General features: G+C 49.6%; 6 protein-coding genes across 6 annotated transcripts; 3 read left to right on the top strand and 3 right to left on the bottom strand.

The window, feature by feature from the left end:
• Positions 1-162: 162 nt before the first annotated feature.
• On the bottom strand, positions 163-1,215 carry TGAM01_v207014 (hypothetical protein; the record flags this gene model as incomplete). Its single annotated transcript, XM_018804236.1, has 1 exon — positions 163-1,215. The coding sequence occupies one exon, from the start codon at positions 1,213-1,215 to the stop codon at positions 163-165; it is 1,053 nt and encodes a 350-aa protein (XP_018662665.1).
• A 975-nt stretch (positions 1,216-2,190) lies between these two features.
• On the top strand, positions 2,191-2,765 carry TGAM01_v207013 (DNA-directed RNA polymerase II subunit RPB11; the record flags this gene model as incomplete). The annotated part of the gene is made up of 4 exons (XM_024549998.1): positions 2,191-2,228; positions 2,283-2,341; positions 2,401-2,511; positions 2,566-2,765. The coding sequence occupies 4 exons, from the start codon at positions 2,191-2,193 to the stop codon at positions 2,763-2,765; spliced, it is 408 nt and encodes a 135-aa protein (XP_024405234.1).
• Positions 2,766-3,078: 313 nt separating this feature from the next.
• On the bottom strand, positions 3,079-3,643 carry TGAM01_v207012 (U6 snRNA-associated Sm-like protein LSm5; the record flags this gene model as incomplete). Its single annotated transcript, XM_018804238.1, has 6 exons — positions 3,079-3,120; positions 3,182-3,245; positions 3,314-3,341; positions 3,407-3,445; positions 3,502-3,558; positions 3,619-3,643. The coding sequence occupies 6 exons, from the start codon at positions 3,641-3,643 to the stop codon at positions 3,079-3,081; spliced, it is 255 nt and encodes an 84-aa protein (XP_018662667.1).
• Positions 3,644-3,759: 116 nt separating this feature from the next.
• Positions 3,760-6,141, top strand: TGAM01_v207011 (hypothetical protein; the record flags this gene model as incomplete). The annotated part of the gene is made up of 4 exons (XM_024549997.1): positions 3,760-3,923; positions 4,621-5,245; positions 5,288-5,294; positions 5,354-6,141. 4 exons carry the CDS (start codon positions 3,760-3,762, stop codon positions 6,139-6,141), a joined length of 1,584 nt encoding a protein of 527 aa, XP_024405233.1.
• Positions 6,142-6,232: 91 nt separating this feature from the next.
• On the bottom strand, positions 6,233-7,736 carry TGAM01_v207010 (hypothetical protein; the record flags this gene model as incomplete). The annotated part of the gene is made up of 2 exons (XM_018804240.1): positions 6,233-7,560; positions 7,640-7,736. The coding sequence occupies 2 exons, from the start codon at positions 7,734-7,736 to the stop codon at positions 6,233-6,235; spliced, it is 1,425 nt and encodes a 474-aa protein (XP_018662669.1).
• A 2,038-nt stretch (positions 7,737-9,774) lies between these two features.
• On the top strand, positions 9,775-12,278 carry TGAM01_v207009 (glycogen (starch) synthase; the record flags this gene model as incomplete). The annotated part of the gene is made up of 5 exons (XM_018804241.1): positions 9,775-9,850; positions 9,971-10,068; positions 10,139-10,414; positions 10,525-12,092; positions 12,164-12,278. The coding sequence occupies 5 exons, from the start codon at positions 9,775-9,777 to the stop codon at positions 12,276-12,278; spliced, it is 2,133 nt and encodes a 710-aa protein (XP_018662670.1).
• Between the last annotated feature and the right edge of the window lie 3,768 nt (positions 12,279-16,046).

Raw genomic sequence — 16,046 nt, 5'->3', positions numbered from 1 at the left:
ATTCTCCGACGCTGTGCAGGCCCTCGGTGGATCGGGATTCCGCCGTCCAAACTCCGGGCTCTAATTCTAGGTGCTTCCCATACCTTTCCAAGGCAGTAGATTACTATTATTCCAGTGATTTAATTTGTATCTACATATTGCCTGCAAGAAAACATCCAATATTTATGCATCTAGCCTGATGAAAATGGATCGTATGTTGCCATCGCCTTGTATCGGGATTGCTCGGCTGGATCCATCTTGCACTGGAACTTCCAGTATACAGTCCTTGTCCGCGGCTGAAGCCAAATCGGGCCAGTCTCTCCAGACTTGTACCTCAGAATTCTTTGACAGATTGTGTTGAAAAAATCTGGATATGACGCGACGAGCCTGCTCTCTGTCACCAATCTCTAACAGTATGGCTCTCGGCTTGAGGTGGCTTGCAATCTCCAAAAGTCTCGCGTAAAAGACATCCTCGTGGCTCCAATCTACAGGAACCAGAACATCATCGCCTGGAACCAGAGCTAGAGACGGTTCGTATTTGTGAACAGAGTGTCCAACCTGGCCACCGCCATAATTCCACGCTCGCCGGGAGATGTAGGGAGGGTTAGACACCATCACATCCCATTTACGTTCCTGTAGCTTCTCTATGATTTCATTCTGGAAGATATCCTCCTGCACGATGCCAAGGTTGTGATGTAGCTGACGGTCTGGGAGATGGCCAAGCCTGATATTGTGGTCGATATTGTTCCTGGCTAGCTTTATAGCTTGAGTAGATATATCCGCTCCAAGGACCTCTAAATGATCAAACTTCGGACAAAGTAATGCATAGAGAAGCAGGGGTATACATCCTGTCCCCGTGCAGAAGTCGACAATACCCAAGTCGCGTTTCGGGCCACCAATCTTCAAGCTCTCAGACTTGATCAGGTAAGCAAGGTGATAGGTGTACGCTTCAGTCTCAGGTCTTGGGATTAGAACACCAGAGCGACATTTGATATCGAGAGGCCCAAATGGCTGGGATCCCAAGATGTACTGCAAAGGATAGCCTTGCCCCCTCTTCGTGCACAGCCGTGCGAGCAAGCTTTCTTTGGCAATGTGTGCAGTGCCGTTGACATGTTCTTTCAGCCATCGCAGTTCGTTGACGGCAGAAGGAATGTCTCTACATGCTGGAAGCAATGCAGCGACATTGGGAGAGTGGCGATTGGCCTTGCGGAAGAGCCATGGCGAGATTCGCGGCATTGGCCCTACCTATTTTAAAAGACGGGCATATCTACTGGTTGAAAGCCAGAATTGTGGACGGCGAAATGCTGCGGCTAGGTGCAAGCAGTCCAAGGTTCTAGGCTGAGGAGCAAGTAGTGGGGTGAAAAATAAATAGCCGGCTATTAGCCGATCTGCACTACCAAACTCGCCGCCAATGTCATCCTCCAAGGGTCTTTTCGAACTGCGACATTCATAAGCATTCTCGAACGATAATGGCAAGAGAACCCTCCTAAACCAGATTTTGACAAGAGTACTTCTTTTTTGGATTATCAGAGAGAATCTACAATAAACATTACACGATAAAACTACGATCATCTCATATTTTCAGCTTTTTCGACGGTGCTCTTAGCGGTATCCCTTACCACGGCAGCCTTGCCACGAGATTTCATTCCACGCGTTCCTGAGTGAGCCATCGGGCACTCCTTGCTAAAACCTCCTATTTTTTATCAAAATGAACGCACCTGATCGGTATGTTTCATCTCCCATCATTGTACTTTGCTTTTTTTCTGTTGGATTTCTTTCCGTGGCCTGGTGATGGACCCCTGGAGCAGAACGCCTTCGCACTCGAAAGCCGGAGCCAAGGAGGCAGGCCAGGACTACGTCTTTCACTTTGGGGCTGTGTTGTTACAGGCGGATATTATCACTCCATTTATGCTTATTAGCCTTCTGCATACTGCTGTGTGCAAGTGCGTTTCCAGCAGCTATAGCTCGCCAGCTGCAAGTGGTTCCTGCCCTCACTTTGAGCTTGCTTGTTTTCTGGAACTACGGGGAATTTATGCAGCTGGAAATATTGTTTGCAAGCACTCTGGCTGTTTTATATTCCCACTACCTTCTCACTTCAAGTTGCTCTGCTCTATTTCATCGATGCTGTCCTTCTTCGATCATCATCTCCCTTCTTATTTTCATCGATCCATCTCCAACTGTTAGTGGCCATGGCGGGATGCAATGCCAAACATGACAATCTTCAAGACAATCCGTTGCGTCTTTCCTTCGTTTGCATTTCTACTTTCTTTTTTTTTCTTGATAATTTGCTGACATTGACTTAGTTTCGAGCTCTTCTTGCTCGCCGATGGCGAGAAGAAGATTGAGGAGAAGGTTTACTCTGGTGGGTGGACATTCGTCACTCTTGACAACTCGAAATGCATGTCTAATAATTCTCCATAGGCATGTCCAACACCTCCGACTTTGTCCTAAAGAAAGAGGATCACACGCTGGGCAACCTGCTCGCTGAGCACCTCAAAGCCCACCCCAACGTCTATATGGCGGGATATAAGAGTGAGAATTGATTTCAAAGGCAAGCGGGCTTAACCATACTAACACCTATGGTAGTTGCTCATCCTAATGTCCCTGAGCTCTACATCCGCCTTCAAACAGACGGAACCATTTCACCACGCGACGTTTTCACGTCAGTATGTGAAAAGCTCATCAACCAACTCGAGATGTTGTATCAGGAGTTCACTCGCGAGTGGGAGCTGAGACGAATCACCAACACTGGAGACCAGGGAAATATGCCATCGAATGGCCATTAACAAGACTTTCATCAGATTGTCTCATAGACAGGCGTTAGGGGGACAGAAAGATTTGGGCTTTGCATTTCGGTTTTGTTTGGACCAGGGGGGAAATAAGCTTGATATTATTCAACCAAGAATCTGTTTACAAGGATATTCAAGGCCAGCTAAAAAGCGGCGATCCTTTCCAGCAATCAGTAACTAATATTCTGAGATAACTATATTGTTTTTTTTTTCTTTGCCATAAGATGCGTAACAATGAATATATGATTGCACAATGGGGTAATATACCATGTGCCGATGTGAAGATAGACATGCCTTACGCTCTCATTTCTCAAGCTGCGGCACCAACTGGTCCTTCTCCACCGGGAATCAGCTGTCAAGCTGCGTTAGCTTATGTGATATCACGTCAAGCAATAAGGGGTTGTTGGCCATACCATGCAGATGTTGTTGCCGTTGAGCAGAATTTTAGGAAGCTTTGTGTGGGTTCCAGAGTAGTCGCTAATTGGGGAAAAAGAAGATGAAGAGTCAGCACAACAATCTATTGTAAGATGACTCTCAAAACTCACAATTCTGTCACATCCTCCAGCACCATATCTAAAATCTTGTCAGTTACAAATTTTCGGGTGGCGGATGAATAATTGATTGAGGCGTCCACTTACTGACGTAGTCGTCAAAACCCATGAGCGTGCCACTAAATTCTGCCCAAGACGTTAATACCACATCAAGCGTAAGAGACGAGCATGTATGTTGTCACCTTTGTCTCCCTTCATGACAACCCATATTTTTGATCCGACGCACTTGTCGATAAGCTCTAAAGCGAGGTGTCAGTGGCATAAGATAGGCCAGCATGAGGCTCAGCAGAGGGACTCACCGAGGGGTAGCAGCTGTGACGCCATCTTGAGAAGCTCCTCGCGTAGTGCCTTTCCAATTGCGTGAATGCTTTGATGGTATCTGATCTGATGAAAATAGTGAAATTCTCACAAGCTCAATCCTGGGCCTCTCTTTGCAGAAGATGAATCTCTCATTCCTCAGTAGTTGCTATGCATCAGGGCGAGCTGGCCCAGCGCTAGGCAGATTTGCAACAAGCACAGAAAGCCGTGCCCCACGATGGGTGACTAAGCACGCATACAGCGTGCATTTTCGTGCTCCTCCTCGTGCACCCGCCTATTGCTTCAAGTAAGCGCGCTGAGACGTGATGGTTGCCTTGGCGGCCAATCATCATTTTTTCACAGACTCAGCTCTTCCACCCCCGGCCGGCTCACTGCGAAGGCCCTGTAACAGAAGCTGAAGGGCTTGCTCGCAATGGGGGCGGGTTGATGTCGAGGTGCATATCCAGTAGCGGGCTTGGACCCGTTTCCTATTTAACCCGTCGTCGTCCGGCTGCGAGGCATGCGTCGCCTGTTTACATGTACAACCGCCTCCAGAGGCTGCCTGCGTATAATAGAGCCATGAGCTTCAACCCTCCCAACCAGCTATGGAACTCTCAGTTTGGCGTTCGCTTCGGGGCGCTGGCGTCGCTGCGTCAAGAAGCGAATAATACTGCTAATACTACAACTACAACTGCTGCTACAACTGCTGCTACAACTACTGCTACAACTACTGCTACAACTACTACTGCTTCTACTATAGCCCAGTCGCTCCATCATTCTTTTTCCTCCGTCCAAAGCGACGAGAGTTGGACCTCTGTAAGCTCAACGCAAACAGGCGTATTCTCGGTCGGGGCTGTTGAGGACCCCCTGTCGCCATCATCATATTCAACAGATGTCGCTGCTTTTGATACTCGCCGGCCGACACATGCTGGGCGGCCGCCGATTTCTCTCCCCGGCTTGAATGTCGCGGCCGATGCAATCAACAGCGTCGCCACATCCAACAGTGGGCTTGGCACAAAGGCGGCCGTCGAGCCGCCATTTACACCACTGGAGTTCAACATCTCCAGAGAGCAGTTTCTCGCCGCTCGTGCTGCCGTTCCTGGCACTCCAGAGTCTCACTGGTCATATACCATGTACCATCGAAATGGTGAGAAGGGGGCCGTTGACAACGTCAAGGTCCATTATTGTGAAAGTAAAGCCACCATGGAGCGGGTGTGCACAGAGTATTTCCTAGACCAAGATGTCATTGGCCTGGATCTAGAGTGGATGGCATACGCCAGGACGGCGGATGGGCCGCGACGCAACGTCTCTCTCATTCAGATCGCGAGCCCGAGTCGCATTGCCTTGTTTCATATAGCAGTATTCAAGTACGGTGCAGACCTTGTGCCGCCGTCGTTTCGCAAAATCATGGAGGATCCCAAAGTGAGCAAAGTCGGCGTCAACATCGGGCCAGACTGCACGCGTCTCAAGAACCACCTCGGCGTCAATGTCCAAGGCATATTTGAATTGAGCCATCTCTACAGGATCGTCAAGCATTTCCCGCACGAGCGCCGCTTGATCCACAAGGGACTGGTATCGCTGGCTACTCAGGTCCAAGACCAATTACTGCTTCCTTTATACAAGGGAGAGGTACGGACTGGCAACTGGATGAGGCGGCTAAATCCACAACAGATTGACTGTATGAGAAGAGTAACTCTACAATATCGCTGGAGAACAAAAATGGCTAATTGATTATAGATTCCGCATCCGACGCCTATGCCGGTCTCCAGCTTTACTACGTACTTGAAGAGAAGCGAAAGATGCTCGTCCCTTGTCCTCCCAGACCACATCATGCGGAGCTGCGGCTGCCTATTTCTCTTCCTGATCCCCCAGAAGAAGCCAAGAAGAAAGCTGATGAGGCTGCTGCTCTAATAGCAGACCCCAATGAAACAAATGCCATCTCTAAACCTAAGACTCCCAGACCTAGGATTCCTAAACCTAAAGTTCCATCAACAGAGATCACAACTACAGAGGTCACAACGACAGAAATTACAACAGCAAAAGTTTCAACAGCAGGAGTCACAACAGAAGCTTCGGCAACAAAAGCCCCTACACCATCTAGAGCAAGATCAAGACGCTCATTGCCCAAATCCATACCCGTCGATACTAGAGATGCGCGGGTCATTGCAGCCGAGGTGCAAATGAAAGAATATCGTGCGGCCAAAACGACCGAGCTCAAAACACCCGCGCCATGTCTTAGAGCATACTACATTTGGCATCGAAACGAGGACCTCTGTCCTGGCGACATCGCAGCGCTCCTGCGAGAACCGCCACTACTGACCAGCACTGTTGCGCATTATGTGCTTGACGCTATAAAGGCCGAGAACCTGCCTTATCCCGTACTTAGATTACACAAAGAAGTGCTCCCTCACGTTGACTTGAGCAGGTCATTTTGGGCTAAGCATGCATCATTGGTTCAAGAATGTACAAAATTAGCAGACGAGATGAAACGGGGTATAGAGAAAGCAAACGAGACACACGAATGAAGAACATTTGACGGACAAATAGCTGTAACTTTTAGATAATTATTATAGTCCTGGTATATTCAAGCCTGAAATGAAATGAAACAAACAAAGTCTATAACGCCAGCAATCCTGTACCTCTGTTGATCTGCACCTTTTTGTCTTCTCCTCCACTCACAATTCCCCATGTCTTGTCCCACACCACGCTCAACACCTTGGCGCCATCGCCAGCAGGAGGCAGCTTCTTGCCCTTCAGCCACTCTCGGCCAATAGTATAGACGGGCTCGCTGACATTGCCGTTGCCCTCATCAGATGATGCGGTCCGGGAACTACGCAGATCCCACACGCGACACGTGCTGTCGTGCGAGCCAGAGACCAGCGAGTAGTCATTCTCCGGGCAGGGAGCCACGGAGACAACCATGTTGACGTGGCCTCGGAGCGTCATGGCCGCGGTTGCGGCAACCGACTCTCTGGGGTCGAGCAGGGTGATGTGTCGCGCCGAGGAACCAGCCGCTACTAGGTTTGCGCCAGGGAGTGCTGTTGCGCAGAGGATGGGGTGCATGGTAGTGAGGCGGGACACCTCTTGTTGTGTTGTGAGATCGATCGTCTTGACTGTGTGGTCCAAAGAAGCCGAGTAAGCGACGGTCGAATCCTTGGGGTGGAAAATAGCAGCAGTAACCGATTCGTCGTGCAGAGGAATCATTGCCAAAGGTCCACGCTGAGCAGTAGAGCCAGCGTTGGATAGCTTAGCTCGCTTGGTGCTATGAGCGGAGGGGAGAGTCTCGGGATCAGCCTGAGGTGCTGTCCTCTTGGAAGCGGACCACAGGCCAACGCGACCGTCTGAGGACGCCGTTAGGATACGTCGGGTAGAACCGTTGACATCGATGCTGTTGATGTTCTTCTCATGCCCCCAAAGTTCCATGTTGGGTTTAAGAGAGCCAGAGAAGCCATCGTTTGCCTCTTTGTAGTCCCAGACCATGACCTTTCTATCCAGGCCAGCTGACGCCAGCTGAGTCGAAGACAGCCATCGCACAGCGTTGATGCGCTGAGTGTGTCCTTCACCTTTGCCACCAGCAGAGACGGCAATCGCGGTTCCAGAGGGGTTCCAGATTCTCACCAGACCATCATAAGAAGCGCTAGCAACTCGCTCGTTCACAACAGCATCTCCAGCAAGCAGTCCAGCAGCAGAAGTCGATGACAAGACGTCAACTCCACTGACCCAGTCGTCGTGCTCGAAGCTAGCCTCGTAAACGGGCGGGAGGAGACTGCGAACATATTGGAGAGTCAAGGTTGTCTCTTGAGAAAGGCCATTCGATTTGAGGTATTCTTCGATGCTCGTCTTGAGGAATGTGCCGTTTGCGAGGAAGTCGAGAGGGACTGGCGAGGAAGTATCCAGCATCGACTCGGAATTCAGAATGCGGGAGAGGCCATAGCGCTTGATGTCTGCGATGTAAGAATTCGAAATTAGCTTCTTTTATTCTCTCTCTAGCCTCTGTAACATTTTCTTTTTGTAGATTCTCACCTGCCGGTACGAGCAATTGTCTTCTGGACTCTGAGAGGACGAGATCTTCCTCGTTGGTGGTGAAGACGACCTTCACCTGAGCAGATGAGGCATCCATTGTGGTAGGAAGAATTTCAATAGAAGATTTCAGAGCGTTTCTATGAGTGTTTTGTATAGCAGAATGTCCGAAGGTTTTCAGATTCGGGAAATTTGAGATTGTGCCAAACGAAATTGTCGTCCCGGCGCAAATCGATGGCAGTGCTGTGCATGGGTAGACCAGAGAATCTCAAAAAAATTTGGAATGGGCGGCGCAGCCTTGCGAATGGCTGATCCACTGCGGGGCTCATGGCTGAAACATTGAGCCAATTGAGATCGAGAACATACAAGGCTGAAGGCGTGGTTTAATGCACGCTAAGCTGCATCTAGACCGCTTAATGATGCTCTAGGACGCCAAAAAGCATAACAGAGTGAGACAAGTGGTTGAAAGAAGTGGGAAACAATGTGTGGACCGATATCTTTCTTGGCCGCTCCAAGATGGACTATCCTTGTCATCCGGGGAATTGATCACAGAGATCTATACTGGAGACGGAATAGTCAGCTTATAGCCAACTAACCAACACGCTTGAGGGCATCACAGACAAGTTCAAGTTCCAGCCTACGTCATATGTGAGTGTTGGACAAGTTCAAGGCAGATCCTGCTCGGAATATATCAGATCACTCGTAGTGCAGAATAGTCTTGGCATTGTAATGCAGTTTGGCGTCACCAACTTGCAGATTGAGTCCCGAATACAACCCAAGCCGCCAAGATGGCCACAATGGCCATGGGCCGCAGCACCGCAATGCAGCCAGCAAGAGAGCCAATGCCATGACGACAAATGCAACTCTCGCATCAGGTCGCCTCCCATTGGGGGCAATGGATAAACTCGTGGGAACCGTCCAAGATATCCCATCGCCAATGCGTCTACACCAGCCAATCCGAGCCTCTGGTCGCTCAACTTTGATCTTTCCCCCGCAATCCATGGCGTCATCCCCACACTGCTAGGGATAGTGCACGAGATCAACTTGACATCTCACCTGTCCGCGGTTGACCCGATGCAGGGACATGAACCTAGAATCTGCGGTTGCTGCTGCCCGGAGAAGAGGCGTCAGTAGCTTTGATGGTGAACGGCGTTGCGTGGCGGCCACGCTAGGTGAGGAACCATGCAAGCCTATTGGTGGAAGGCGCAGGACGGAGCATTGTTGTAGGCACATGTGTCCGTAGGCATGGAGGAGAAGTGCCTCTAACGGTAGGAACGAAAAAAAGGTAGTAGCCCTAAGCAAGTATTCATAATGGCATAATGTTATAGGTGGCATATATATGGCATAAAAAGAAGCCCGCTCCTTAGATAAGCGGATGATGCCACTGACGACACCATTCCAGATTCCTTCTCCCGTGATCCGCATGCAGCAACTGCACATATAAAACGCATACATGAACTCAGCGCAGTAACAGCGCTCGGGCTGCGCTGTTAGTGGTAGCCCAACCGCGCGCTCTCCACTTTACGGCCTTGTTGCATAACCCCAGACCCGCCACCTTTAGCACCTTTGGAGAGTAGAGGTCCCCACTTCTTTTTGTTGCACCCCTCCAAAGCTTCAGTCCAAGTCCCTCATCAAGTTCTTCTCCCCCTCCCGGCCTGATCTTGTTTTCTATCGCTACTGTTCATACTAAAGCCTCAGATTCTGCCTCAACTGTCCTTTGCCTGTCTGGAGCCAGTGTCGGTGGTTCACGGCCTCAGCCATTGTCTTGCCTCGCTGCCAGCATCCTCTGCCGCACGCAGAACCATCCAGCCGCTTTCTTAAGCTCTGACGCCACCAGAACCAAGAAGCTACCAGCTAAACCCAATCACACCACAATATCTCGCACCGAAATTCGGCCGTGCCAGACACAAGTTTTTCTTCGCTTTTCGTGGTAGCTACAGTCCCGGTGAGTTGCCATCTTGCATCCTGCTGGCCTTCACGCGCGCAAAGGCTTACAATTACAATGTCCAGCTTGTGCGAACTCGCGCAACCCTAATACATACGTCATCTGAATTGCCGGCTCGTGGCAGAGGCTTCTCGCCGGAGCTATCACCGCTGTCCAACCACCTCTGCGATAGTCTACAGTTCAGAACGACGCAATGGCCGACGGACACCCGGTTCGCGACATCAAGAACCACCTTCTCTTTGAGATTGCTACGGAAGTAGCTCATCGAGGTGAGTCGCATTCTGCCCGCGGGCCATGGGTCGCTTCTGCCTCTGCGCCCGTTTCTGCCCAATGCTGGACCAAAAAACATCTCAAGAACTCGCCACACTAACATGTGATCTGCTTGACAGTCGGTGGTATCTACTCTGTGCTCAAATCCAAGGCTCCGGTTACTACGGCTGAATATGGCGATCGATACACGCTTATCGGTCCACTCAACCACCAATCGGTGCGCCCTCTTCCTTGCAAAAAAAATTAAATTAATAACTCAAAGTTGGGCATCAACTGATGACAAACAGGCCGCAGTCGAGGTCGAAGAGATGGAGCCCACCAATAAGGAGCTGGCCGCCACCATGCAGACCATGAAGGATCGGGGAATTGGCATGCTGTACGGCCGCTGGCTGATTGAGGGCGCCCCCAGGGTTCTCTTGATTGATACCAAGACAGCCTACAACTTTGTCAACGAGTGGAAGTCCGACCTCTGGTCTGTGGCCAGCATCCCGTCCCCACCTGACGACGATGAAACCAATGAGGCTGTTGTGTTTGGATACTTGGTGGCGTGGTTTCTTGGAGAGGTAAGAAAACTTTTTTTTTCTCTCATCCCCATAACCCCAGAGTTACATTCTTCCCGTCTCTTGTTATTTTCTTGAAACTTGATTGGCTCCCGCTAACATGCAAGTACTAGTTTGTATGCCACGAAAAGGAAAAGGCTGTCATTGCCCATTTCCACGAGTGGCTAGCTGGCGTTGCTCTACCCCTTACCAAGAAGAGACGGATTGATGTTACGACCATCTTCACCACCCATGCCACTCTCTTAGGGCGATATCTCTGTGCCGGCTCTGTTGATTTCTACAACAATCTGCAGTTCTTTGATGTCGATGCCGAGGCTGGAAAGCGTGGTATCTACCACCGGTATTGCATTGAACGTGCTGCTGCTCATTCTTGTGACGTCTTTACAACTGTCTCCCACATCACTGCTTTTGAGTCAGAGCATCTCTTGAAGAGAAAGCCTGACGGTGTGCTTCCCAACGGTCTCAACGTTACCAAGTTCTCGGCAGTTCATGAGTTCCAAAACCTGCACCAGCAGGCCAAGGAGAAGATTCACGACTTTGTCAGGGGTCACTTCTACGGCCACTATGACTTTGAACCAGAGAACACGTTGTACTTCTTCACTGCTGGGCGCTACGAATTCCGGAATAAGGGTGTTGACATGTTCATTGAGTCTCTTGCGCGTCTCAATCACCGGCTCAAGGATGCGGGCAGCAAGATGACTGTCGTGGCTTTCATCATCATGCCGGCTCAGACTACATCACTGACTGTGGAGGCTCTCAAGGGCCAGGCCGTCATCAAATCCCTCAAGGACACTACCAACATCATTGAGCAAGCCATCGGTCGCCGCATCTTTGAGCGGTCTCTCAAGTGGCATGAGGGCGACCCAATGCCAGATGAGAAGGAGCTCATTTCCGGCCAGGATCGCGTTCTCTTGCGTCGGCGTCTGTTTGCCATGAAGCGTCACGGGCTCCCCCCCATTGTCACCCACAACATGCTCAACGACACCGAAGACCCCGTCTTGGCCCAAATTCGTCGGGTGCAGCTGTTCAATCACCCATCAGACCGTGTCAAGGTTGTGTTCCACCCAGAGTTCCTCAACTCGGCCAATCCCGTGCTGCCATTGGATTACGATGACTTTGTACGCGGTTGCCACATGGGCGTCTTCCCTTCATACTATGAGCCATGGGGCTACACTCCTGCCGAGTGTACGGTCATGGGCGTTCCGAGTATCACCACTAACCTCTCTGGTTTTGGATGTTACATGGAGGAGCTCATCGAAAACTCCAGCGACTACGGTATCTACATTGTAGACCGAAGAATGAAGGGAGTTGAAGATTCCGTCAACCAGCTGAGTCAATTCATGTTTGACTACTGCAACAAGAGCCGACGTCAGCGTATCAACCAGAGAAACCGTACTGAGCGACTCAGCGACTTGCTTGACTGGAAGCGCATGGGCATGGAGTATATCAAGGCCCGACAGCTTGCTCTTCGACGGGCATACCCCAACTCGTTTGACGGAGACGAGGAGGAAGAGGAGGTTGAAGACTTCATCCGTGGGCCGGATCAGAAGATCTCCAGACCATTCTCTGTCCCTGGCTCGCCTCGCGACCGCACTGGCATGATGACTCCTGGAGATTTTGCCAGTCTGCAAGAGGGGCGAGAGGGCTTGAGCACGGAGGACTATGTCGCCTGGAAATTGCCGTAAGTATCTCCTACCGTTTGGTGTGCTTCATGATACTGTTGACATTATGCTAACATGTTGGATTCTTTAGTGAGGAGGAGGACCCCGAAGAGTACCCCTTCTCTTTGACTCTCCGAGCAAAGCAACCCAGTGGCGTGGACCCCGTGGACCCTGAAACCCAGGCCATCCTGAACGGTGAAAGCTGAAAGCAAAAGGCGTATTCATAAGTAGCGTACGGCCCAGATCGGCATTACATGGGGCCAGGCATGTTCTTTTTGATTGTGACTTTTGAGTGCATCAAATCTTTTGATATATGTTTTTGTCTCTCCCATGATTACGACTAGCATAATGTGGAAGCAAAAGCAGATTGGGTAAAATGAAAACGAAAACAGCGACAGGACCTTGGAGCAGGGGTGCTCAGGCGGAAGAAAGTGGGCGTATGTGACGGATCAATTACTAGTATGGGTTTGATCAAGGCGGGAAAATAACCAAGACAATACAATGTTGGAAGTTGAATGTTGAATGATAGACAGCGTCCCTCTTCACCACGTGCATAGTGAAACGCGTTTGCTCCACGATGTATATACATGACTAGGTTGTATGAGAGTACCTTATGATATCACAGACACGTGCTCCGTTAGCACGAGGCGGGATGGGGATGCGATGTTGTTAGATAAGATGGCGATCCATCTAGCGTCGCAGCTGCGTCGAGGGCCGAGGCGGCTGAGGTCTAGCGGTGGATCTCTAATTAGAGATGCTCCGTAGCATCCCGCAACTGAGGCTGGTATTGTGTGAGAGGTATCTACAGTATCCAACGCGCGCGCATACGCTGATGCTGCTGCTCGTACGACTCTTGCTGCTATTAAAAGGCACGACATCATCTCCGAGCATCTGCAGAGACGGTCGATTGACAAGAGATGAGATGGGTCGTCACTATGCTGATGATATTGGCATGTACAAGAATATAAAACGGTAGCCGTCGTACGAGAGAGAAGACCACCCATGGAACGGTAAATGGTCGAATGAGCATCATGCGTTTTTCCTCTCAGCTATTTGATATGGTGGCCCAAGCGAGGCCAGGGGATGGAGATGCTAACACCAACAAGCGAGAGCAAATGGAGCCCGCGAACCCCCCTGGGGAGATGCCGCCATCGCCAAAAAGGCGGTGATCGGGAAAAACAAGAACTACAGTATGATTGGGGAGAACTGCCTTTCTTTTTTTTTTTTTTTTTTTTTTTCCTGCTGCTAGGGTCTCAATATAGGACAAAGGGTAAAGTGGGCAAGATGGCGTCAGGGACTGGCCAAGAGATGGGACGAACGGTGGGATGAAGCAGATTGATGAAGAACGGAGGGCTAGTCAAGGGAAAAGACAGCCAAGCTGTAGCGGAACAGCTCGGAGCGGATTAGCAGCAGCGGTGAACTAACTGGGGACAGGGGGAAGGACATGGGACATGGGGGGCTAGAGGCTTTAGCGGTGCTGCTTTTTTTTGCTGGCGAAGATACGAGAGGCTGAGCGAGCGAGGGATTGGTCGGCGCCAAGGACGGCGGCCGATGCGGTGAGGCTTCTGTAAGGCTTCCGTGCATGTACTAAGGCAAGTACACCGTATTTTCGACACGTGAAGCTGCACCTGCAGAGGTACATATTTGTACATGATTGATGTTTCTTGGACGAACTAACGAAGCTGGAGGCCAAGATTGCGGGAGATTGAAGATTGGCCAATCACGCATGAACCACGGGCCATGCTCGAGGTCCCCTCCGCATAGAGCACATCATATTGCGGAGGAAATTACTTGAAGACGATCTCATCCGCACTCTCTAATTATTAGTCCATAGTAGCTAGTTGTTTAGCATCACACAGAAAAATATTTTCCTATCGTTAAAACCCCCCCTGACAGCTTTGAGTCCCCCCTCCAAAGATTGTTGCCTCTTTTGGATGGCTTTGCTGGAGACAGACCCTAGTACCGAAATTAGCCTCTCTTCTCTTTCGCGGCTGGGAGATGGGGCGCTTCTAGCGCCTCTTTGTTTACATGTACTCTTGTGCTTGAAAGCCGATCCGTGGGCGCTGTTCTCAGGGGGGGATGTATCTCACAGTGCAGCTTTGTCTTTCTATAATTTTTTGTCTCTTTCTTCTTCGGATGCGGGGCCTTGGGATGCAGTTGATGCGCTGTCAAGTCTGTTCTGCACATGCTTTTTGACGGTGGAGACTTGTATGTGTCTCACAGGAAGATGGTTGTAGTATTCACTTGATTCTGTTTTGAGTCCAATAAGGTTGATGTGAGAAGTACATAATACAAAGTATAGCAGTTTCTTGTGCTTTACAGGTAGTTACAAGCATTCAAACAGCCATTTCAGCTTTTAACTTGTCTTTACAAAGTAGGCCATAATTTGATATCAAATGCTAATCTTTATTTAAGATTTAGGTCCTCAGTGGACTAAAGAGATTTGCAAACTAGCGCCCATCTTCTACTATTGGCGTCATCCCATCTCGCTTCAGCCGCAGCAGCAGCGTCTCCATCCAAAAGAAGAAAAAACGACACACCTGTTCGCATTGGCAAGCAAAAATGCACGACACAAGAATGAAACCTTTATGTCTTAGAATTGATTTTTTTTTTTTTTCTTTTCTTTTCTTTTACCGCAGGCGGTCTGTGAAAAGCGAGGAGTGATGTGCAGTATGCAGCATGCAAGCAACATGGTTTGTCCAAGACAATGTCGCAGTTGCAAGCAGTGCGAGGATATATCGGAGTACATGCCTTTTCGTAGCTTCTCTTTTTGGACGATTCGATTTCGGCCGAGTTGGCGAGTGTTGAAGCATCTAGGCACGGATTACCCCGGAGTGCCATTGGAACCGTATCTTACTTTCACATGACTGCCAAGAATACACTGTCGCATCAAGCTTAATGGAATCATGGCATCGCTTCCATTTCCAACGTCGCCTTGGCTTTGGTCGCTGCCTACCATGGACGCGTTTGCACATATACGCAACACACTCGAGCTACGCCACCACCAACATATCACCACATCAGTTACGCGTCCCATGGATAGTGCTGCTACCACCAAAAATCTCCACCTGCGATAATCTATGTACCTGTATATGACCAGCACGGATATGCACTGTAAGCCTCTTACGCAAATAGACAAGTAAAGACAAGGCCTCAACAGGAAAAAAAAAAAACAAGGAACAAAGAGTCAAGGCTGCCTGCTAGGTAGGCAGTACAAAGACAAACCCGGAAGGCATCTGCATCGCCTTCTCCGGACAGCGACAAGGGGCCTGTAATACGGAAGAATATGCCTATTTCGCTTGCATAAAACAAAGAATCAGGACCCTTGTCGCTCTTTTTATCCTTTCCATCTTTTTTTCCCATCTTCAGGTTGTTTTATCAGACAAAGCTCGTATGTGACGTGACGGTACGAGTCTTTACTATTTATGACATCTAAACCCTGCTCTTCAACTTCTCCTGAGCAGCTATTTATACCATGTAGCAATATTGTGTACAGTGTACCGTATGTAAATAACTCGTACAGGATCTCTTCAGTAGCCGTGTTTCTCCCACGTGTGAGAATTGGAGCATCGATGACACACATGCCCCTTGCCTACGTACATGCTGTACACGTATGTATCTTCATCGAGAGATGACAAGATGAAGATAAATTGGCGCAGGAGTTGGAGTGTGTGCAGCGAGACCCTGAATTGAGAATTCCGCGCTGAAGATTATAGCGTTTCAGCCTATCAACTATGATGTTACTCGCCTGCTGTTAACTACTAGTAACACCACCTCATTGATTTTACCTCACTCGCTCACTGTAACTTCACAAAAACGGCAGCTCAAGTCACAACCACAACCAAAGATCCATCACGCATACAGCAGAACACATACAAGTATACACACCGCCTCCGAGGAATCGAATAAAGCCAGCATTAGAGTGTTAAAAAAAAGCTTAGTGGCCTATTCCCCATGCATGTACATGCCATCTA

This window comes from Trichoderma gamsii (assembly GCF_001481775.2).
Source record: "Trichoderma gamsii strain T6085 chromosome Unknown Scaffold_25.2, whole genome shotgun sequence".
NCBI lineage: Eukaryota > Fungi > Ascomycota > Sordariomycetes > Hypocreales > Hypocreaceae > Trichoderma > Trichoderma gamsii.
The sequence above is the reverse complement of the archived record's forward strand: the minus strand, read 5'-3'. Positions and strand labels throughout refer to the sequence as shown.